Source organism: Cebidichthys violaceus, unplaced genomic scaffold (assembly GCF_023349555.1).
Source record: "Cebidichthys violaceus isolate CVI_PGR_0920_01 unplaced genomic scaffold, fCebVio1.0.p SCAF_6, whole genome shotgun sequence".
NCBI classification, from domain to species: domain Eukaryota; kingdom Metazoa; phylum Chordata; class Actinopteri; order Perciformes; family Stichaeidae; genus Cebidichthys; species Cebidichthys violaceus.
The window spans coordinates 18,245,544-18,271,327 of NW_027176816.1; the positions used below are offsets into that span (position 1 = coordinate 18,245,544).

Genomic DNA, 25,784 nt, shown 5'->3' on the forward strand with positions numbered 1-25,784 from the left:
GGAGTGTCCTCTCCAGCGCCGACGCAGGCAAGGAGAGATAGGAGTCGACAGCTGCACAAACTAGCACCTGAAGCTTTACAGCTGAAGGTAAGCTCTCCCTGCTGGGCCTGACTCGGAGCAGAACGGTGGATGGGGGGGGGGGGGGGAGTTTTAGGGCTGGAGGAAGGATGGATTAGGAAGGCTGAATCAGTTGGGCTTGTTTAACGTCTTATTTATCTATCGGTCCTTTCCCCGGGGCTTTTAGGTCTACATTACAACAAAAAAAAAAAAAAACGCCTACCTTAGCAAGAACCTTATACGAATCTTTAAGCGTTATACTTTATTTAAAGAAGCGCAAGGAAAGGCAGGTAATTGTGTGAGGCGAGGCCTTTTTCTTCTACTGTACTTTTTTTTTCCTTTTTAGAAAGTTCTAGCAGAAAGTGGAAAGCTACTGGCTTCCGGGAGATTGTTGAAATATGCAGCGGAACTCACTTGTTGGATTTAACTTGTTAAAAAAACAACGAGATTTGGTCCCATCTCTGCTGCGTTCCTACAGCAACATGTATTTGTAGCAAAGGGCAAAGGGGGGGTGGGGGGGGGGGGGGGGTTAGATCCACAAAATAAATGATGAAAGTTTGAGTCACCTTGAAACCCACCACTGCTAACCACAGTGGGAGCAGCTTTTATTGCCCTCTGCCGTCCTCGAGGACAGAGGGCTGGAGTTAAAGTCTTTGTCTGTCTGAACACTTGGCTCACACAGTTAGGACTGTGATAATAAAAGACGGGGACAAGGCTGAGTGTGGAGTTTTGACTTCTTATTTGTTCATCCCAGGAGCTACGGGACAATGAATGTTTAGAACTGAAAACCTAAAAACAGAGTCACACAGCTTGAATCTCCATATAATCGTCGGCGGCTGCAAAAAAAAAAAAAAAGGGGACATTTATGGATATCGCCTTGTGGCGAATCGGACGCCACGCCGCGGATTGGTCTTTACGTCTTCCTTTGACGGGGGAGGACTGATCGGTGCTCTGTTTGGCTTGACTGAGAACACAGCACCGGGAGTTATGGAGCTGTTTGCAGAGAGCCAAAAAAGAGTCCTCCTATTATCTCCACGCTGTTAAAAGCCAGAGCTGAGGGAAAAAAAAGCCTTTGTGTCCAATGCTGGAGGCGTGCAGGCAGCGACGGGGGGGGGGGGGGCAGGAGGCTTGTTGGTAGACAGCTGGATTTGAGCCTCCCTGTCTGGCAGGGAGTGGTGAAATTCCCCTCAACACAAATCACACCTCTCTGCACACCTCTTCCTCCTCTTTTCCTTCATTTTCTCTCGCTCCTCTTCCTCCTCCTCCTCCTCCTCCTCCTCGTTGTTGCGAGCGAGGCTCTCGTGGGGGCAAGCTGACAGCACGGATAAACAAGTGAACTGGCTTGTCGGACGCCGAGTCCACGCAACGCAGAATGGGCTTTTTTTTGTTTTTAAAGATGGAGCATGTACACACCAGCAGACGTAGAGGCGGTCACAGGAGGTTTACCAACAGGCCTCCCTCACACCACTTCCCTTCTCCGCCTCTATCAAGGCTGACGTTGATGAATGGCGGAGATTACGGTACAGACCGCCGTTTAGCTTCATCACAGAATGAACGTAATCAAACAACTTTACACTGTGCAAGACGCAGGCGGGGCCAGGAGACAGGACAGACAGTATGAGGCCCCGTCCCAGTGTCCCCCCTAAAGCCTCAAACCCTGAACCCTCGGGGACTCACTGACGTCACCTGGTAACAGTGTGAGAGGCTGTGAGGGCTTGAAATGTAAATATGAACGGGACGGCACTTTGCTGCAACATATCACGTTACCATGACAACGTCAAAAAAATATGATGTAAACTTCCAGGCTCCTTCCTCTCAAGATGAAAGGTCATTTTAGATAATCTATTTGTTTTTGTCAAAACAGCTTCAATGACAAAATAAAAAAAAAAATCATCCTCTGATTTCATCTTTACTCCTTAATGTTTCTGTGTACATTTAATATGACGGACTGGTTACCCCGTGTTTAACGCCCCATTCCAATGAATTGTGGGTAATTCCCTTGGGCAAAGTTTGAGAAAGGGTTCATAACGGGCTCCAAATGTCTGCCAGAGAGCCTCAAACAAGAAATAAACCCTCACGGACTTTGCGGGAGCGCACGTCAAAGTGAGTGAGTGTGGAGATTGGGATCCTGAGAGTCTGTGTACTTTGAGAAAAAAAAAAACACTATAATACAAAAGAGTAATTTCCTCTGAAATCACACATGTTGATGACTGAGTCAGAGTGGATCCTAACTAGTCAACAACTGTCAGTGTGGCGTATTTGGATGACTCATTTTGCCAAATATCTAATCAGCACCAAGGACAGACATAGCAGCAAATAGATTTGACTAAATGAAATGTTCTCCCATGAAATCTTTGAAGCTAGCACAAAAGTGGAACAAACTGCTGCTGGAAGAACGTAAATGGTTGACCATCTCCAGGCCTTCTCTGCAGTGCATGCAGCAAAGCCTTTATGGAAATATATTCAGAATCAGAATCAGAATCAGCTTTATTGGCCATGTATGCATGTACACGCATGCATGGAACTTTACTCTGGTTTCCACTTCGCTCTCAATGCACATACACAAGTTTACAATGAACAACAACAAAAAAAACATATAAAAAATATCATTTTCAAATATACACCAAATATACCAATATACAGCATTTTTAAATTTGAAAATGTCTCTCAACATTCGAGGGGGTTTGTTTCCTAAAAAGAAAAAAAAGTCCCGTAAAGAGCATTTTGCCCCAGCGAGGGCCCAACTTGTATAGTATAGTATAGAATAGTATAGTGTAGAATAGTATAGTATAGTGTAGAATAGTATAGTATAGTGTAGTATAGTATAGCATATTGTTTTGATGCTTTTAATGGTTTTATGTGAAGCACTTTGAATTGCCTTGTTGTTGAAATGTGCTATACAAATAAACTTGCCTTGCCTCACCTATAGTGTTGTATTATGTTCATATTGTTTATGTATCAGGTAATACTTCAATATAATGAGGCGAGCTGAGATGTCAGGATATAAAACGGTTTGTGTGCACAGAGCTTGTTTAAACGCAGAAGCCGGAGCAGAAAAGACATATCTGCAAACGCCAGAAGGATCACCGAGACCACTGACCCGCAGTGAATAAAGAGATTCAGAGAATGAACAGTAAATAAGCTTTTCTTGTTCCGATATGCTGGAATAATAATAAAACGGGGCTGTGGTCTGAAGCTGTCAAGCGCAAGATAAAAGGATGCAGACACCGCAGCTCAGACTTATCTTTGCTAAAACAAATTGCGAACGTGCCGAGATTAATTCCCTCGCAACGCCGCTCTGAGTATTTTAATGTCAACTTATTTTTCACAAAAAAAGAGAGAATCCTTGAAAAAGAGCTGCTTCACACATGAAACGCCTTGTTTCACCCCGTTTGATGATTTATTCTCTCAGTATAGATATAGCCACTAAACTATATTTATAGATGTTTTAAACTATATTTAGATATAGTTTTGGGTGATGTGATAACGTGAACTCTTTCATTGCAGCTGTGAAGAGTCTGGAGAGAGTTAGTAGATCTTAAATGTAAGCTCGTTAAAGTTGTCCAAAAAGAAATTGGAGCTAATTTGGACTAATACAGTCATGTGCTCATTATACGCCGTCTTCAAATCATCAGTCCCGTTCTGTCATGTCTTTGCTCTCTTTCTCCACGTTTCAGCATCCAATGAACAAGAAATGCCAAACACATTTTGGAGCGAGGCAGTGACTCTTAAGAAATGCCATTTACAAAAAAGCAAGACAAATTATAGCTGCCAGCAGCCCAGCTCACATTTAGTCATAAAAGGGGGGGAAAAAAGGGCGATTTAAAGGTTTGAGTAGTTGCTCAGAATTCTTTCTAAAATACTTAAACATGAATCAAAAAGTGAAAGCGTTGCAATTTAGATGGTTGTCACAAACCCACCATCAGGGAAATTCCCCTCCAAAACAAAGTCATTTAGCATCACTTCAGAGGAGGCCAATCGCTAAGGTTTGGTGCATTTCCATGGCTGGAAGGTACGTTTTTCTCGCTCGATTCACCGGCCACAATCCTCAAGGGAATGACGGACTACGACGTGGCTCGATACGTCGGTAGGTGTTAAACGTATCACCTTGACATTTTGCACCGGGCTCACTTTTTGCAACACAATCATTGCAATTAAAAGGACAAAATGATTTTTCGCCATGATGATATTCCAACATTATCACCCTTAAGGAAATGTGGTTGGCAAGCGGGCATTAAACACAAAGGTCACGCATACAATTATCTTACTTTGGTGGGCAAATCAAGATAGGAACAATTATTATCCGTAGCAGAAACTCCAAATCAAAGCAGTTGTTTATGACTTGCGGCCCATACCGGCCGGTTAAGAGCAGTGAGGAGTCAGCAGTCGGTGACAGAATCAAACTGTCAATAAAATATGGTTTTCAAAACGTCTGGATGACTTGCATCTACGATAGGTCCTTGAGCATATGGTCATAAATGGGCACATAAAAATATTGGGCCGGTGGGTCCGGTTGTATGCGAGATTAACCGCGGACAGACAGATGCACGCACACACACACGACCAAACTCATAATCTCCTCAGGCAACGACTGGCAGAGATAAAAATCAAGGTGATATACTGTAGTAGGCGGAGGGAGGACAGTGACTTGTCGTGCTGCGACTGAAAACGCAACCCTGGAGCTTGTTAGCGGTGTGGCACGACTGTAATTTATTGTTGCTCAGCGAGTAAAAGCTGCACTTATTCCACGTCCTGAAAGTAAACTGGAATTTTCATTAGAAATACCAAAAAATAATACATTTATCTTAACACAATCTTTTTTCTTTACACCACAGTTGCGTGATGAAATAGTAACAAAATGGGAAGATGGGAGCATTATTTTCAAATAACTGCGGTCTCAGTTGAGTACAGCTCATTACATTAAAAAAATGTGTAAAAGAAAAACAAACAAAAAAAAAAATCGAACTACAAAAGCGCCGCAGGACGCCAGACAGCAGCACAGAGAGCAGACGGGGAAAAGAGGCACCTGGCCTACTTTCCAAACTTCCATAGACATTTTAAATAATCACAATGGATGAATCAGAGGTGGGGGAAAAAAAACAGGCCAGTGTCTGCCCCTGTTTGAGTGGCTGCCACACCGGCGAACACCTCGGCCACATTAACACGTGTAGAGAGAGGGGAGGAAGAAAGCCGCCAAAAAAGATTGAGGAAAAGACGAGAAAACAAAGTTGGGAGCGCGACTTTGACGCGGCAGATTCAAAAAATAATTACAGCGTCACATCTACTAGGGACGCGACACGTCGGGCCTCCTCTGAGACGCCGAGCTGTCACACAGGAACAACTCTGTCTGAAAAAAAAACAAAAAACAGAACGAGAGGCGTCGTTCACCACGCTAATCAGAGCCGACGTTGGGAATACAACTCCTCCGTTGTAATCTATTTTGCAGCGGCGGCGCTAAGCTTTGCTTGTAGGAGATCTCATTTGGGTTCGTCTTTCTCTAACTGATGTTTGGTGGAGCTAATGAGCTCAACACGGCTCAGGACAACGTCGAGACATCAGAGCTTATCGGGGGCGCAAGATAACATCTAATCTGGAAGGAATGACATGACAGATGATCTGCTTACATCCGTGTTAAAAAAATCAAATGAGACATGCACCAAAGCAAGTTATCAGAGTTAAAGGATTATGACATGGGTAACGTGGGAAATGGGAACGTTTCCAATCATTTTGATAATTCTGTCAAATTGGACTGTACTAAAATGGCAGTAATCTGAATAATCTTGACCTTGGAAACAAGCAATCTCAACTCAAGGTCCACTTACTCATTTTGAAGCTTTGGACCATATCTCAAAGTCTTCTCCAATGAAGAGCAAAAGTTCACCCTCCAGGCAGACATCAGTCGAAGTCGTAGAGGTGTTCAGAATATTGGTCGTCACCTACAGTTAAATGACATCTGCTGATGACGATGTGTGATATGGTAGAAAGCTCCGGAACATTTGAGTACGTGATACATGAAGTTATGCAGTAAATCAGTTGTCTTTTTAATATACATGAAATAGACAATTCCGGTAATTTTGGTTATGGTTTCCATGGGTTATAATAATCACTTCAGTCCATCAAGTCAGATAATCAGACTTTATACTGTAAACAACAAGCCAACGGTATCTAAACCACTTTATTTGGAGGTAAAAACCGAATGTGAGCGCATCTCAAAAACTGGAAAACTGTGCTTGATAGAACATACATCCACGGTAAGCACAGCAGGTCAAAGTAGGTCAAAGTCTGTAAACTGGGATGGATGTTTCCAGGAGAGTCACGCAATGATTTGGGCTAAAGAACGACCTTTGTAACCGATCCATAGGCTAAGAGTCGATACACTGCAGAAGCTACGGAGGCTGATGGAGGATGTTGCCGATGCAGCATCAGGAGGGCAAGTTTGATCTTCCGGCCTACGGCGCTTTTTTTTTTGTTGAAACCAGTTCTCATATTCGTGTTCATTTGCTCCTACGCCATTTTGAAACCCTGAAGACATTTCACTTGAAAACATACTGGAAAAAAAAGGCAAAATATCCACCGCAGCAGAGCTGCAGGGAAGGCAAAGCGAAGAGGAGAGGCAACAAGGAAATGAGTGTAAATGCACTGCTGGGTAAATCATCCCTCCAGTCAAAAGGTGATTTGATATGCAACATATACTCATCACTAATCCCTTGTCTGGAGTTATGGCTCCAGCACTGAGCGGTTTCATGGTTAAAGCATCCCTCTAGTAGCAATTCGTCCGGATACGCCGCATGCTCTCAATGCTGATACCATGTCATGTTTCGGGCTATGTAGCTCCAATATTGAGCCGCATCTTATCTGGCCAAACCTCTCTAAGCAGCACAGCCGGCTGCAGACAGAAATCCACCCGGGGGACAGTTAAGCACAGCTCTGAGCGGCCTCATCCACAGCCCCTCTGTCGGATGTCCTCAGCTATGAAATGTCTGGGAGTCCCTTCTGCATGAAGGTGCTTTGCTGCTCAGCTCTCTCCGGAGCCATATGTCGGTGTCCTGCAGAGGTCTGGTACGAAACGCATAGGCTTTATTTTCCTAATTCTGACGCACGCGAATGACTCTTTAAAAGAATTGCTTTGGGACATTTCGCTGTCTTGATACAGGGCTCTAGAAGAGAAGATTGATACCACTCACAGGAGGATGGAAGTTAGCTTAGCATCAAGACTGGAAGCAGTGCCAACAGCCAGGCCTTCTCCTAAGCTCACAAATGAGATAAAACACCTTTCATCTAGATTTCTGTGGTTTGGTGAGAGCCAGGTTGACCGTTTCTCCTTTCTTCCAGTCTCTATGCTAAGCTAGGCTAACGGCAATCTGACTCCAGCTGCGTACTTAAAGCAAACACTCGAAAGTGGTGTGGATTTTCTCCTTTAACTCTCTGCAGGAGTGCAAATTAAGTGTAATTTTTTATTTAGTCCTCCAACTCTCTCTCTCTCTCTCTCTCTCTCTCTCTCTCTCTCTCTATATATATATATATATATATATATTTATTAGTGCTGGGCAACTTAACGCATTATTATCGCGTTAACACATTAATTAATTAACGCCGACAATTGTTTTATCGTGCATTAACACTGTTTTTTTTATAAAGCAATACACACTGTTGATGCCAGCAAATCACTCAAACAAACAAATAGTAGAGGGAGGCTTCGGCAGATTACGTTGGATGCAGCGTGTGGGAGAAGTATAGATAAACTAAAGCAAGACAAGCTAACAAATGCCACAGTGAAGTGGATAGATACAAACTGCAGGCAGATTAGTATTGTGGAAGATGTCGGTCTGAGGAACGTTCTTAGGATCGCATCGAATGACGGCACGTATGAGCCTCCCTCAAGACGCACCATCACAAGAAGAATACACGAGTTGTATGAAAAGGAGAGGACTACAAAAGCGACGGCGTTACAACGTGCACCAACTGTTGCCGGACATCGCTGGGTAACCATCATCACCTCGGAGTTACGGTGCATTATATTGATGAACAGTGGGAGCTGCATTCACATGCTCTGACTGTCATGAAAACAGAAGACAGACATTTTGATGAAACGTGCGCGGAACATTTTATTCATGTTGCGCAGCAGTGGAACGTTTCAAATAAAGTCAGCACACTGAGCACATGTAGTGCAAGAAATATAACTGCTACAGTGTAAAAGAAATACTGCTGTTTAAAAGCACCTTATTTGTTTAAAGTGTTTACAAACCAAATGTTATTGCACTTTTGTTCATATAGCAGTACTTTTAAAATAAAAGTGTGCAATACAGTACTTTTGAATTCATTATTTATTTAATCGTGATTAATCGCAGAAAATCATGCAATTAATCGCGATTAAAAATTGTAATCATTGCCCAGCACTAATATATATATATATATATATATATATATATATATATATATATATATATATATATATATATATATATATATATATATATATATATATATATATATATATAAATAATGAGGAATACATTCTGAATAAATAACATTCTGAAGGACAATCATTAAATACATATATGTCTAAGCAGCAGGAGTGTTTCATCTGCAGTGCAGCCAACCATTCCAAACCACACTGAGAAAACACCATTTACTTTTATGCTGTTCTAACAAGCTGAGTGCAAGGTTATTAGTGTGTGTGTGTGTGTGTGTGTGTGTGTGTGTGTGTGTGTGTGTGTGTGTTTGTGTTTGTGTGGATGTTTACATGTTTCATTCTACACTGCCCACAGGTATCAAGCTGTCCAACTCAGCAGACCTTTGTAAATACCATGGAGGGCCTCAAAGACGGCCAAGAGCCTATTAGCTGGACATGTAATATAGAATATGGGAATCACTGGCAGCCGGCTAAAGGAGGGAAAGAGCATGATTGGATCCAAGCAAAATGAGACTGTCAGTGTGTGTGTGTGTGTGTGTGTGTGTGTGTGTGTGTGTGTGTGTGTGTGTGTGAACTCCAAACAATACTTTGAACGACTACACGAGTGTATGCCAGCTGGTTTGGCTAGAGTTTGGGTAATTGCGGAAACCAACCAGGAGATGTAGAGTCATTCACAGGCAACGATCGCACACACAAATACACACACACACACACACACACACACACACACACACACACACACACGCCAGTGTCCGTATACATACACACCCACTGTGTAGCAAAGAGGCTCTCCACAGCGGTGTAATTAGGCCTGGTCACTGCAGAGACGTTGAAATGGATAACCCTGTCTCAAAATGGCCGGGGGCGGCACACATAATTGAGCACGCCGTGTCTACGTGCGTGTGCATGTGTGTGTGTGTGTGCGTGCGTGTGTGTGTGTGTGCTTCACAAGGGAGGGCCACAAATATGGCAGACCTTACTGCTCGCTTTTGTTCCGTCTCTGCTCGCTTGGATTGCGTGTGTGGCAGCAATTAATGAACGTGGGGGTCTGAAGCCCTGCAGTGTCTGTGACATTTCACATTAAACGACTTTAACATATTTAGCCTTCACATATGTGCATTCAAGGAAGGAAAAAATAACAACCCTCTCTGCTTCTGCAGTACAAACACGTCGCAGAACTTTTCAAAAGCCATGTTTAAGGAAATAGCGAAACAAGAGGGAGCAAAGCCCCAGGTTTAGAGCACAAATATCAGCGTCTTTATACTTTTGTTTGTTGCCTTCGTCGTTGCTTTGTGTGGACTTTGTTGAGTAACGAAAACATTTTAGTTCGAGTTTCAAGTTGAAAGCCCTTTTTTCAGACATGGAAAACAGTTCAATCAGGAGAGACAAGTGAATGATTAGTAGTTAACATTTATTATGACAGATGATGCGTTAATGAGTTGCACAGAAATTCTTTGGCGCTTGAACTCGACGAGGAGATTTGTGATCGAGTTGTGATCGCCCTGAGCGGCAACAATATAAATCCCCCCCGTGGAGTCCAGACACTGGTGGTGGTGGTGGCTGATGAGGTTGATGAGTTGATGAGGCTGATGAATCTGCGAAGATTGGGCGGAGATGGGGAGGTGGAGGGTTGCGCAACGGCAGCATGAACTACTGAAGGTAGAGAGACGGTCATATTTAAAGACAGACAGCGGCAAGATGATATAGGCTAATGATGTCCCTGTGTCGTTGTGCTATTGGCTAGAGACCAGCTGATCTTAGACAGCTGATATCATGATTGACAGCCCCAAACAATAACAACAAGGAATCTGATTCCCCCACTCTCATCGACAAATGGTCTGTGGAAATGAACAGTTGTATTCCTCTTGAAAAGATTACATATAGTCTCAGAAAAAGATATCATTTATTTTTGAAAATCTGGCAGCCTTATTTGGAGTACATGGGTACAACACTAACAGTACAATAGGACTAATTATTTGAAGTTACAATATGCTTTGTGCTGTGTCACTTTATGCACCAACCTTTTTTGTTTTTTGGTTTGTTCGGGTGGGGGGAATTATTTATTTATTTACTTAATTTTATTTCATGTATTTGTGTTTTTTTTTGTTTTTTTCTTTCTTAGCGTGTTATGTAATTTTTTGTAATGTTTAATGTACTGTGTTCTGTAAGCTCTGCACGTTCTCTTGCTTGGTTAAAAAACTTGGAAAAATAAAATATTACAAAAAAATAACGACAAGGAAATAATGTGTGCATGCATGAGGACTGACGGCAGATGTATGGTAAATAAGCTATGGGCTTAGGCATGCATGAGTATAGTCTTCCTGTCTGAACTTACGCGAGAGCTTCATTTCCATTTGTTAAAGTAGTTGTTGAATGTGTCATCCACACATAGGCCAGCGTTACTTGAGACGGGACCGATTCGATCCAATGACGGCATCGCGGTTGCGATATGGCGTTGCTAACGAGTTGGATATCGGACTGAGGTCACACATGAACGTGTGATCATGGTCGAGGTTACGGCCGCAAAGAAGCTAGTAGGCGAGTCGCCCTCGACGCTCTCGATAAACCCGTCCAACATTTAGGGCTTCTTCTAGAAAGAGTTAATCATCTCGTTTGTTGTATACGTACAGCTGTTCCAGCGGATTTGTAACCTCTCACCACTACCTCTATTCAGAGTCCGACTCAAACGTCCTCTGGCTTTGCCTTTTATTACTTGATTAAAATGAATTTGTGTGTATAAAAACACCTAGTCACACCACACACTATCTGATAACAAAGCATTAAGAAGCAGTCGGGCACATTGCTGTTTTTAACTAGTTTGGGAAGGTTTATTTTATGTGTAGATATACATTTCTCTACACCGTCAATCTTTAACTAAGACTTATATTTCAAATATTTACTTTGAAAAAAACATATGAAGGGTATGTCAGTTTGCCGTTGCACTCTCTTGAAATTCCCTTCGAAAGTTTGAACTTGTTTCTAGAAATCTTCGAGTAGCTGATAATTGCTGTGCACTGGATTTCAAGCTTCTCAGAACATTAAAGGAGTTGCCATAGCAATTTTCACACCCGCACCTGTTTGTATGTGAAGTGCACTTGACCTACAGTTCAAACACTTTGCTTTGGAGTACATTTAAATGTAAGGCATAATTGCAGTGCAATTTAAAATCTTATGAAAAACTGTTTTTATGGAATTATATCGGCATCGGCAGATATCCAAATTACGGTATTTTGCCCTCATAGTTCTTTTTGAAGTTTACTGGAAGTGATGCAGTGTGGTCCCTTTTAAAAAATAGCCAATTAAATGTTAAATTGTTTGTCAGCAACTAGCATCTGGTAACTTATGAGGCAATTGGGCCTTGTGTGCTCTGATTAATTTGGCATGCAGTTATCACACCAGTCATAATTGTGTTTTTATGAAGCTGGTGTTCTTTACTACCGTTTTGGAAAAAGGAAATAACATGAGAAGCAGGCTAACCGGCTTTAAAAGTTACATTTGTGAGTGCTTCATGTAGATTTGCGAAAAGTGACTGATGAATATTTAAAGAAACTTTTAAGTCTTAAATTTGAGACGACTCATCTACCAACCGAGGGGAAACACTGGTGTCCATTATGTAAATGTTTGTTACGGTTTTATTCTGACATGATGGAAACTTTATGAAACAAGCCAAAAGGCTGAAAGAGATGTGCCAAAGGGAGGGGTGTTGGAGAACAGCGGCGAGTTGAAAGGACTGCATCAGGGATGGATTTTAACAAGTACATTTGTACCTTTTCTCATCAATAATATTATCTATAGCAAATTCTCCAGTCCTGTTGTTCACAAGCATCGCATCACAAAGGATTACGTTGGGTCTCTGATGTCATTCCTATTTACTCGTATATGGTATGTAAAGCATCATGGATATTTACTTCCATGCTGTTGGCGTTGATCAAAGATACCTCTATTGCCCGGCAACGCGAGGGGACTCTCTTCCTCCTAAATTAGGCTGCTAAATACACAATGCATGGCGTAGGTGGGGGGCACCCCCCAAAGTTCTGTGGGTCTGGGGACTCTGGGCACATCGGTGGGCCTGACTTACATTCATATCAGCCACATGAAAGGCAGTGTGGCTTAAAGAAGCAAACACTTTATGGCAATCTTCAAAGTCAGTTTTCCCTGTACGCTTGAAGTCATGAGATGCCGCCTGCTGATTATGTGATGGGTTGATTTCAAAGGACTCACACAGGGCCACAGCATTACTGCAAATAGAATAGAGGGAGATACTTTCTGCAGAGCATGAGGTCCACGAGAGATAGTCAGTAGGTTAGGAGAGAGGGAGGTAGTCGGTAGGTTAGGAGAGAGGGAGGTAGTCGGTAGGTTAGGAGAGAGGAAGGTAGTCGGTAGGTTAGAAGAGAGGGAGGTAGTCGGTCGGTTAGGAGAGAGGGAGGTAGTCGGTCGGTTAGGAGAGAGGGAGGTAGTCGGTCGGTTAGGAGAGAGGGAGGTAGTCGGTCGGTTAGGAGAGAGGGAGGTAGTCGGTCGGTTAGGAGAGAGGGAGGTAGTCGGTAGGTTAGGAGAGAGGGAGGTAGTCGGTAGGTTAGGAGAGAGGGAGGTAGTGGGTAGGTTAGGAGAGAGGGAGGTAGTCGGTCGGTTAGGAGAGAGGGAGGTAGTCGGTCGGTTAGGAGAGAGGGAGGTAGTCGGTCGGTTAGGAGAGAGGGAGGTAGTCGGTCGGTTAGGAGAGAGGGAGGTAGTCGGTCGGTTAGGAGAGAGGGAGGTAGTCGGTAGGTTAGAAGAGAGGGAGGTAGTCGGTAGGTTAGGAGAGAGGGAGGTAGTCGGTAGGTTAGGAGAGAGGAAGGTAGTCGGTAGGTTAGAAGAGAGGGAGGTAGTCGGTCGGTTAGGAGAGAGGGAGGTAGTCGGTCGGTTAGGAGAGAGGGAGGTAGTCGGTCGGTTAGGAGAGAGGGAGGTAGTCGGTAGGTTAGGAGAGAGGGAGGTAGTCGGTAGGTTAGGAGAGAGGAAGGTAGTCAGTAGGTTAGAAGAGAGGGAGGTAGTCGGTCGGTTAGGAGAGAGGGAGGTAGTCGGTCGGTTAGGAGAGAGGGAGGTAGTCGGTCGGTTAGGAGAGAGGGAGGTAGTCGGTCGGTTAGGAGAGAGGGAGGTAGTGGGTAGGTTAGGAGAGAGGGAGGTAGTCGGTCGGTTAGGAGAGAGGGAGGTAGTCGGTCGGTTAGGAGAGAGGGAGGTAGTCGGTAGGTTAGGAGAGAGGGAGGTAGTCGGTAGGTTAGGAGAGAGGGACGTAGTCGGTCAGTTAGGAGAGAGGGAGGTAGTCGGTCGGGTAGGAGAGAGGAAGGTTTTTTTCCTATCCAATCATAAGTGTAGTGTAGATTTGCAATATGAATATGATATGGTACTGTTACTGTATGCACAACAGGCTTAAGAGCAGTATGTGACTGATAAAATCACTGCAATGGACTGACGAGGCAGCCTTGTACTTGCATTGCTGCACTGAATGTGATTTAAAAAAGCACTAAGGTAGCTTTTAGCAGAATGTGCTTGATTCTTTTAAAATGCACAAATATGTAGGCCATGTGGCTTTAAAAAAATATGTAATTCATGATTAATTGACACTTCTCAGAGTCCCTCTGGACCACCGAGGCAATGTGTGATGTCTAATACATACATATATATATATATATATATATATATATATATATATATATATATCTACTTATATAGATATTTATAGACGAAAAACAGTTCTGCCAGATAAATGCATTGCATGGTGATAATAATCAATGTCTAACCAACATACTTTAACTTAAAATGCAGTTGCATACAAAGTCTAACACAAATCTTAGAGACTCTCCAGGGAACAATACTTCACTAAATTATGTGGAGGCTGAGGAGCTCTGTCAGGCTGAAAATGACTGATCCTGGACCACGGATACATCACGTTCCTCTCTCCGCCTGCCTTCCTCCTCCTCCTCCTCCTCCTCCTCCTCTTTCTTCCCTCAGTGAGACTGCCAATAGATGAACACTGCCAAGTGCCTCCCCAGGAGAAGTGTGTGTGTCTCTCTCTAAATCTGAGAGTCTGTGTGCACGTGTGTGTGTGTGTGTGTGTGTGTGTGTCTTTCCACTTTGATGGCAACGTTGGCAGTAATGTGTCTAATGGAAGATAAGCAACACTCTCTTAGACAAGTCTTCACAGCCAACCACCCCCCCCCCCCCCAACATCATCATGCTGAGTGCAAGAGAGGGAATACTTCTCTCTTCAAGCACACACACACACACACACACACACACACACTCAAGTCGCCGCGTACACCCATGCAAAGACACACACACACACACACACACACACACACACACACACACACAGAATACGAGAGAGTGACTGTTTGGATCATCTGTCTCAAAGCTGCATTTATCGTCTCTCACACAAAGTTCGCAGAGTCTCGTGCACACACCCAGGCACACACACACACACACACACACACACACACACACACACACACACCCACACACACACACCCGGCGGGTCGGATGATGAGTTCCGGAGATGAGTTTTAGTCACGGAGGGACACCTCAGAGAAAGTGGGGCTTCGGATCGCCATGCTCAAAGCTGCCCGCAATCATTTCTCCTCCAAAGTACGTCCCCGCACACACACATACACACACACTGGCACGAACACACACACACACACATACATACACACACACACACACACACACACACACACACACACACACACACACACACACACACACCAGTGAAGTACTTTGCGAGAGAGTGAAGTACGAGCGCAGTAGCAGAAGGCACTTATAGAGAAAGACAGAGGGAGAGTCCTTGACTGCCGGCTGACCCCGAAGCTTGTTTGTGCCGATTCTGAAGAGACCGTCCTGATCGGGGGGGGGGGGGGGGGGGGGGGAGATTCAGAGTTAATTTTAACACGATGCAGCTGGCAGTGACAAGCAATGAGAAGCAAGGCAGAGGCAAGAATTATGGAGGACACCGAAGGTCTGACTCCACATTGTCAAGCAATGAGTACCTGAAGTGCTGCTGCTGTTTTTTATTTATTTCTCTTCAGCATTAGACGGATGGATCGGCTGCTTCTGTCAGATACAGCCAGCCGCTGTTCCCACTTTCCTCACTCACCATAGCTCCGGTGTGACTGTAAGCTGGAGTGAAGTTTATGCTCCGGGCATATTCTATTAATTCTTTTACACTTTGCTCCATTTCTCTGTGAGTTCATTATTCATTTACAGACCTATCATACCGCAGAACTGTTGAATAGGATGTCTCATCTGAGATGCAAACCCTTAAAAAAAAAAAAAAATCCTTGTACTTCTGCATGGAAATATAAAAATGTCCTGCGTTAGCACGATGAGAATCTCAGAACCCATGGGCAGTCGGTCTGACGACGATTCAGCCTCTGGGGACAACGACCAATATTTCATGGGGTTCGGGTGCAGCCACTGATAATCCGGCCCAAGACTTCCTCTTCAGAGGAGTGGCCATTGTTTGCAATCCTATGAGCAACTTGAGAATCAAGAATGGAGTCGAGAGACGAGAGACGACATCTGCTGTCAGATAACAGATATCTGCAAACAAACGCAGATGAATCAATAAAAATTAAAAAGCTAAATCATCACATACAGCCCATGGGTTCCCAGATTGCATTTCGGCAAACCCATTCCGCATCTTTTGCTCCCCACGCAAACTCTTTACCTGCATTCAACCAAAGCCCGCCCACACGTGATTGGTCAATACTACTCGGAAACGTAAATCAGAGTGCTTCAGATACCAAAATCTTGTTTCGTTGCCGACAGATTCTGATTCTGTATGCAGATTTTGTTTATAGATATTAGCATGATGACTAAATGTGGAAAAAAAGCAGTTTTAATCAAAAAAAAATTTAAAAATTTCAATTCAGCTGAATGGGTTCCCAGCAACAGACAAGAAAATAAAACTCTTGGATGCAAGAGTGTGCATTAAACATGCATACTTAGAGACATGCTGGTGCAAGATGAGGTGTTTCTCATTTTCATAAAAAAAAAAAAAAAAAAAGACACTTTGGCTGTCTCTACAAATGTTTGTCCAAATAAAAATGTATCAACAATAATTTGAAGATGTGAAAAATGCTATAATCATAATTATCATTCATAGTCAACAGGCGTATCCTCATTAAGCCGCTCGCCACACAGTTTATTTGGATGATATCACTTGGATCAGAGTCAATCTTTGGCAGTCGCTCGTCCTCACAGCGCTCCCGTTGCCTTGTTTCAGGGCTTTCTGAACTTTTCTCTGTGTGCATCCCCATCGCCTCCATCACGGGGCGCGGCGGCGTCTGTCGGCGTGTTGACTGTGTTCCCGTGCCCGACTCCTAAAAATAGTTTCAGCCGGGCCGGATATGGAGACCGCGTCTCGACAATCTATTCCCTGAGCTTTTTAATTACATCCCGCACCAGTTTTCCATTTTATCGTCTTGAAGTAAAGTTTCAGTCCCTGGTACATCATTCTGCTCCGCTTCTATGCTCGTTGCAGCACTTGCTCTTTTCCTCTATAGTCAAAGAAGCGGAACATAATCGCTCTCTGAGGTGCCGTATTATCTCTGAGTTTAGCGTCGGACGAGCCGTGGGCTCTCAAGGCTGAAGTGAGGTCAGTCACAAATCGCTTTCTAATAAATATCCGTACGTTGTCGCGTCTCGATTGTGATTTCAAGTCTTCGCACTTGTACAGATAGTTGGACGTCTTTAGCGTATCAGAAAGGTGGTTGAGCTTTCCAGCGTGGCCGCTCTGTCCTTCATGTCACTCTGCCTTTTCAATCCTTTCCATAAGGTCCTTTACGTTAGTGTCCATTGGCGTCTGTGTTTCTGTCTTAGCTTGTGTAGTTCGGCCAGGACTGTAGCCTCCTGTTGGTAACCATCTCGTGGTTCTTCTGGCATAGGCGCCATTGTTTCACACGCAGAATTTGTGGTTTCTTTATCTCCCAATATCGCACCTTTTTTCGGGCCTCTCTTTCATTCATCGTTTTGGAGTTTTGGGTGTAGAAACTTGCAGGTATATTCTTCTGCCTGCATCCTGTTGTGTGAAGCTTGTTTAATCAGGTTTTGATCGAGCTACTTTTTCAAGGTCTTCTCTCTGTGCCAAAGGAAGTGTGCTGCCAAGGCCTTTTTAAGATGCTGTGTGCTGGAGCTAGCTGATCTTCAAACCCCTCCCCAAAAAATGGAATAATAAAAACAAAAGCAAAATCTAAAGCTGGGCAATCTGGAGGAATTCAAATATCACAATATTTTCAACCTCAATGTTGGTATCGTGGCAATATTGCAGAGTTGGTGCAAAATATTTACACAAGACTTTTTATAAATAATCGTCAGTGATGTGAATAAGCTGGTGAAGACAAATAGTTGAACAGTCTGCTCAGTTCAGAAAATGACATCACTTTAATGTAACGCAGCCTTTAACAGCAGGAAAAGAACACTTTTGCCATATTATATACGATATATCGCGATTTCAATATATTGCCCAAAAAACGATCCAAAGTTTAACGATGTACAATAACGTTTCCCTATGTCCTGAAGTGAGTTTTAACTAGGGCTTGATGAGACCTCTCCCCGGGACTGTGTGGGCGTGTGCGCACTGTGTTGATTGACATCTACCTCACACCTTCATCACTCTCAGTGCTACGTTGAGTTCGGGGGTTTACTCAGAGTAAGTGAAAACACCGGCGCGGGTCCGCAGCGTCCTTCGGAAAATCAGCTTCTTTTTGGTGGCATGTGGAAAGATGGGAGTTTAATTAAACTGCCAAAACACTGTATGCTGTTTAATCCGGAATATCTAAATTAAATAGATGTTGTGCATACAAACTGTATGAAAGCACATGTCCTTTCTATACAATAGATCGACCATTTGAATCCAGGTCAACTTTTTCTTCCATGTCCAAAAAAAAAAGTCCATATGGTTCCCATGGTCATGTGGCAATTCTTGAAATACCACCATCATGCAGCAGATATAATCTGAATCACCGTTGAATTGCGTCAGTGAGCGGCGGAGAGCAGCAAAGTCAACACCCATTAATATGAAAATGTCACGGATTATTACTTGGAGCACGCTTTACTCATGAGAGGATATGCAGACAAAGCCCAGAGACGCGCTCAAGATTGATTCTTAAGTCCTGAGACAGCCGAGGTGAGGTGCACCGCGCGGAGATACGGCGCAGCTACAGTAATCATTCCTCTCCTGTCTGTAGTTAATCCGAGGCCGCCCTCCAGCACTTGTCTTCTCAGTGAGGTGTATATACTGAGGTCAGGACCTAAATGCATCGGCTCTACCTACCGCTGAGCGCCAACAAGCTTTGTAACTGTCAGCCTGTCACTCTCTCCTCGGCTACCTCGCCCCGTTCGCTCCGACACGTTCCTCCTTCCATTACTGTATGTCTCTCTCTGTTTACAGACAGCAGCAGACATGGAAGGAGAGAAAGAGAAGTATCTTAAGTCTGAAGTAAATTTAGGCTACATCTCGTATAAAGAATATCAAGGCAATCCGGGTATCTGTTGACTTTGCATAGAAAAAACAGTTCTAAAAAGGTAGAGGCACTGAGTGTGTGTGCTTATACCTTGTGTTGAGTCTCTAAATTGTCAGAAAATAGGGGGAAATGGTCATCAGGGTTTCCAAGAATGGTAAATGGTGAATGGACTGTACTTGCTTTTCTAGTCTTCCGACGACTCAAAGCGCTTCAACGTTACATGTCATCATAATTCACCCATTCACACCCTGATGGCAGGGGCTACCATGCAAGGTGCCACCTGCCCATCAGTACTCTGACCAAGCACACATGGACACATCGATATGGCCTAGCGGAGCTACTGGTTGTAACTTCCATTCTATGAGTATCACAACTGCAAGGAGAAGAAGTGGGAGTGAGACCAGGCGCCTGGACCAGAGCAACAGATGTGACCCATGACCACAAAACACAGTCTTACTATCCGTGACGTCACCCATAGGTTTCTGAAGAAGCTAAAAATGGACAAAGAGCAGCAGAGCAGACAGCTAGCAGCTAGAGGCTAGCAGCTAGAGGCTAGCAGCTAGAGGCTAGCAGCTAGAGGCTAGCAGCTAGAGGCTAGCAGCTAGAGGCTAGCAGCTAGAGGCTAGCAGCTAGAGGCTAGCAGCTAGAGGCTAGCAGCTAGAGGCTAGCAGCTTGCGATCTGAGCGTCTTGTTAGTCCAAACAGCCACGCCCTCAATTACGCCAAACTTTAAGCCTTAATATAATTTACACAGGTGAGTTATATAAAAAGTTAACCAGGTGTCATTGTCATGAACGAGGATATTAGTTATAGAGACCATAATCGTTTTCTGTAGCAGGCTGTGAACAAGTTTATTTCTGCTGTATAATTCACCATTTAACATGGAGGTCTATGGGAATTGACAACCTTTTGGGGCCAGCCTCAAGTGGCCATTCACAGAACTTCAGATTTTTGGCTTCATTTCTCAGCAATGGAGGTTGCCACTGGCCCATAACCAGATTATCATAGTTTATAACAATGCAGCACAGCGAGGATTCAGACATTTCATACACCAGACATATATATCACAGACCTGCGTTAGACCCATTCATACGAGTCTGCAATAAATGCAAAGAAGGTGTCAGCATCGTCAACCAATTACCATTAACACATTCTACAACACTCATGGTGGTAAACTGCCAGCAATGACTGATGTCACACACAGTGTTACTTCAAATATTGTGTGGGAATTTAAGTGAGGACGTAAGGCAGATTTAACATTTATCATATTAGCAACAGGCCAAGGAGCAATAACGTCTGCCATTTTCATGGAAGTTACATCTAGCACGGTAAGATAGGCTGCTGGTGGCTAACGGTAAAATGTTCCAAAACCAATTATCTCACAAGATTTTAACTTGTTATAGTGGGGAAACCACAAGCATTTATATTTCCTTCCTCTTATTATTCTGACAGAAATAACAGATCATTTAAATTAAATGTTGCTCTTACTTTCTTCATTATTCAGATTTTCTTTCATTTAGCCAGATATCGTCTCAAAACAAATGCCATCAATTGTTTATTCAGAGCTACTCTGATCTGTGCCTATATTAGCTGATGTCGATAGCCGTGTACACACTTGACACATTAATGAAAACTCATTATCAGCGCATCCTGCTTTGGCTTTTTGTCGTAACAGTTGTTCTTCTATTCTCGCTGCCGTGACGACGTCTGGAGCCCCACTATCATGTCAACACGCCGCCGTCAGACCTGAAGTGTGAGCGAGTGGGAGGCGAGGAGCAGACGGGGGACATTTGGCGTCTAATCCCGCAGAAGACTCGAGTAAACCTCACGAGCTGCTGCTGAACGTTTGCCAGTGATACTGCATCGGCCACTGTTAAATCTTTAATAGGCCGGCAGTGGGGTGATGTCATTGCTTCCTCTGTGCTCCAGTTTGCTTTTGGTGGAAGTGGACATATTTGGCCTTCACTACAATGCAATGAGCTGCTGTAAAATGTACAGTGGATTTACAACAGTAGCTTACAGTATTTCATAATAACTAACACACGGTTAAATATTCATCCTTCGCATGTAAATTAACGCTTAATGCCGTCGGTTAACCATAGCATAGTAAAATAACAGTAAATTACTGTGTGCCAGCCATTACTGCTGCCGGTATTTTACGGTGAAATTGTTGAGAGTGTACATTCATCACACAACACGCACATCATTAGAAAAGGCCATTAAAGACGGGGGCCGTGAAGGAGGCTTAACCATCGCGGGCTGGGATTGCATCACCCCGGGTTTATCCTCACACATCCATCCAGCATATTCCTCTCAAACAGTGAAGGAGCGGCCATGCCTGAGGCCTTTCAAGGTGGTTCCAGCAGCCATAAAGGCTTTTTGTCTTCACTGAATGGTAAATGAGCCTCCTATTGAATTGGAGAGAATGGTTCAAATCCAATCGAATAATGTGTCAGAATGGGGCTGCCTTCTCTGGTGATGGAGGTCAAAACAGGGTGAAGATATAAGACTGGATACCTGATAGGCCAGTCAGTAGAGCCAAAAAATTCATTTTTTTAAGTGAATAAAAAAATTGGTATGATCTGGTAACATGGAAAAAAAAAAAAAAAAAAAGTGTTCAAGTATTCAAATGTGTGTGTAGCATTTCTCCTGTTGTCTCAATACAATCGCTCGTATTGGCCCGGCGGCTCGTTTACCCATCACTGATTAATTAACGCGATTGATTGGCTGGAATAATCGCCTCGCTGGATAACCATGCCCTAATTAGGAGTTAATTGAAAAGCATCAACGACTTAAGCAGCGTCTCAGCAGATGTACACTGGAACGTCATGAAAATGTCCAAACTGTTTTCCTTTCATTTCCCTCACTTCCTTTTTTTTTTTTTTTTTCTTCCTTCTCTGCTCTAGCTGGTGGAGCGCCAGTGGAGGAAAAAGGAGGATAAATTATGACCCCCCCCCACGGGGCTCACAAACCACCGACACAAGCCAAGCATACAGCATATTCTAAGAAAAGCAAATGGAAGGCATTTGCTCAGTCGACCCCTGTCCTCTTGCTGTTATTTGATATTACTCACTGTGGCCAATGCTGTGAATTCACCTCTGGCTGCCAGTCTTTAAAAACAGTGTTCAAATGTATTCCTGCAAATATAAAGGCTTTAATGGGAGTATAGGGAGTCCCTGAACACCTCATCATTCCCACCTTGCAGATCATCATACTTGCAATCCAACAATCCCATTAAGACTCCTTTACTTCCATATTATCTGTATTTCTGAATGTTTTGCTAATTGCCACATTGTGGTAACACTTCATGTTTCAATTAGGTATTGCAGCACGTGAATCTACCCTCCTCCTTTACTTTCATTCTACCCCCCGGGACAAAACAACAACAAAAAAACAAGTGTATCTGCACGCACTCATTTCCATAAAAATCCCACACACCCACTGTAAGAAAATATCTCTTCCCGCGAGCGCATTATTCAGCTTGAAAAGATTGTATGGCGTCGCGTTATGGATGCTCCATGCTGCCATGAGATATTACCGATGTTACTCTGGATGGCAAGAAACGGAGAAAGGCTGAGACACTCGTGTGGCATCCCTGTGACGGATGTAATAGAGGAAGGATGAGAATACAACCAAAGCTAAATCGACAGAAACCACCAGAAGCATCCCTCTGGACTCGCTAGTTTCAAGTCTTCTTCAATACAGCATGACGTTCATTTGGTAAACGAGCGCAAAATAGACCATACGCTTTAGGGCGTGGCTACCTTGTGATTGACAGGCCGCTACCACGGCTGGGAGTTGTCCAAGTTTTCGTCTTAGAACTTTAACCCTTTCACAGTGTGATTTCAGTTCATGACAGCTAATTCTAACAGTTTGGTTTTCTAAAAAGGTATTATTCAGCGTTGGGTGGCACATAGCTCCACCCTCTCTTGTCACTTCCAGTTGCAAACAAAAACCAAGATGGCGACAGCCAAAATGCCAAAATCAAGGCTTCATAACCGTCGTCCACAAACCAAAAGAGGTGACATCGCAGTGACTACGTCCCCTTCTTCTTCTCCTACACAGTCTATGGTTCCATATTGTCAGCCTTGAGCGCCGTCAGTTGCTTCACAACATGTGTCACGTATACGTCACTCGATAAAATACTTCCGAGTAAGGACACATCCGTGCGTCCTCGCTCTAAGCTCCTCCGGAGGACTCCCTCTCCTCGTCTCCTCGAGGTACATTAAGGGATTGGAAGATTCTCCATGAAGTTAGCGTAAAAGTACCCCCGGTGATATATCGTTGGAAGCTCAGGGGAGTTTAAGGAATAATTCAACCTTTTGGTCAATTTCAGAAGCTCATCAAATGGTTTTGAATCAGGACCTTCAGCGCTTGTTTAAGTATCGTGTAAATAAAGCGTTCCAGATTAAGCTGGCTACGTTACTTCAACGTGTCCGATACATATTCAAACAGCTTTTAGGTAAACGTTATCCGATTGGACTCTGAATCAACAGAGATCCATTATAAAAGAATTCTGAACGGGGTCAAAAAAAAAATTATTTTGTGACCCAGCTTTCAGATTTCATAAGATTCAGGTGCATGTCGAGGTGCAGACGTTTCTCAGCTTAGTGGTGGGGGATGCACACAGAGTCGTGAGTGTTGGAGGTCTCAGGTTAAGCTGCCGGGGAGCGTCTGATGATAAGAGCACATTTGCAGAAGTAACAAAAGGAAGAGATCTATACTGTGAGAGTCAGAGCATCGATGAGGAACTCTCAACCTCCTCCTGTTTTTACTTTTCAACACACACACACACACACACACACACACACACACACACACACACACACACACACACACACACACACACACACACACACACACACACACACACACACACACACGCCAAGCTGGCAGCCTGACACCCGAGGAGACAACCAAGCCGAGCCAAAGTTACCGAAAACAAACCGTGACCCTCTGTGTGTGTGTGTGTGTGTGTGTGTGTGTGTGTGTGTGTGATGTAACAATGTGTAAGGCCATTTAGGGGAAGATCCTGGCAAGAGGCAGATCTGGGGAAGATGCTGCTCAGTATAGATTTCATGGGGGGATCAAAAAGAGAATATTAACTTCACATCTATCAGCTGACATCACCTCTGCTCCATCTGGATGAATGGGGGGGGGGGGGGGCTGCAGCTCTCAGCAGAAAGAAAAAACCCTCTCAGGCTCTCACCATACATCACCATAACACCACCAATTACATCACAGTCCTAACACTCATTCATTCATTAGAGAGGGGCTTCCACATTCATGAGCGTCCTTCCGATAAACGGTCTGGGCATCGAACACTCCAGACCTCGTCGGTGCTCATAAGACGGACAGACATGCACTGACTGAATGACAGCTCCATCTATTCACTGTACAGGTGAACTCAAGAACCACGAGCTCTTCACAATCAAAGAAAACACACAGAGGCATCAGTTGGCATACATGATCAGCATCAAACCGCGCGCCGCTCTTTGTTTAATTCGTCCTCCCGCGTGCGGGCAGATGGCATCACCTGTGCCGTACTCTCTCCCCACACACACACACACACAGCACCTTCTGAAGTCTCCTCGTGGGGGGGGGGAGATCAGAGGGATCCGAAAGCGGACGTCACACCTACCGTTCCCAGAGATGTGGTTCTCCACCTCGCCGTGTCCAGCTTGCCTCGTGGAGACACTAAGTTGCATGTAGAGTCCCATGTAATGTAAACTCCCCAGCAGCACTCTGAACGCTCCCATGTCTCTTCTGTTGTAGCTGCTCTCCTTCCACCTCTCATGCACGTCGAAAAAATAAAGATTGTTTTTTTCTTTTCTTTGTTTTTTTTGTTGTTGTTGTGTTTTTATTGTATTATTTTTGTTTTAATCCAGGTGACTTGTTCTGGTGAGGAAGGACGTGAGATAACTGTGAGGAATAAAGGAGCAGAAGAAGCCGCTGCAGCCGCTCGGTGTGCCAGCAGACCGACTGACGCTCTGCTTCCGCTCAGTCGGCTCTACATGCGGCGGAGGGACTTGCTCCCCAAATGGGAGGTACCGCGGCTTGCAGCGGGGAATGCCAGAGAGGAGGGATATTAGAAACACGTTCAGCGACCGTAAACTTCACGACGTTTCTTTTTTATTTAATAATGAGAATGCGCTTTATGAAACGACGTATACTTCTAAAAGATTCCAAGCCCATTATTATTCATATTTTATTATTATTATGAATACAATAATTAACGGATAAACACGTTCAAGCAGCATTGGAGCGCACCAACATTAGCTCGTGTTTGGTAACAAGGGGGGCAAAAAGTCTGCTTCCCATAGTGTCATGTATCTTCTCTGAATAGGTCATTAATTAATTGATTCTGACATATTTTTGGATATATATATATATTTTATACACATGAGTGTATACATATTTTTATACACTCATGTCACATCAAGTAAAATGTCAGAAAGAAGGGAACACTTCTTTTACTCCTGGTAGTGCCTCGAAGGATTGACTTGACCTGTTCCTTTGTTCACTGAGTCAATAAATGAAGAGAGAAGTAGAGTCATTTTCTCATAGACTTCTATACAACCAAACTTCTTTTAGAAAGCGGAGGAGTCGCCCCCTGATGGTCAGTAGAGAGAAGTTTTAAGACACTTCCGCATCGGCTTCACTTGGCAGAACCGGAGGTTGGCGCCTGGCCTAGCAATGCACATTTAAGCTGTAACAAGAGAGTGTGGATGAATTCGTATTAAGTTGTTAAAAGCTCCCGTCAAAGAAGTCTCCTCGAACTCGAGGCTTCAAAACGTCAGTCGTCAAACCAACGGATGACGT

The 25,784-nt window shown here is 43.9% G+C and overlaps 1 protein-coding gene across 1 annotated transcript in view; it reads right to left on the minus strand.

Moving 5' to 3' along the window:
• The window catches only part of vstm2l (V-set and transmembrane domain containing 2 like), a 43,597-nt gene extending 18,632 nt beyond the window's left edge, over positions 1 to 24,965 (minus strand). The window contains exon 1 of the mRNA XM_068733648.1: positions 24,604 to 24,965. Within this exon, the coding sequence (XP_068589749.1) occupies positions 24,604 to 24,721 (118 nt within the window). The 5' untranslated portion in view covers positions 24,722 to 24,965. The remainder of the gene's footprint in view (positions 1 to 24,603) is intronic.
• Between the last annotated feature and the right edge of the window lie 819 nt (positions 24,966 to 25,784).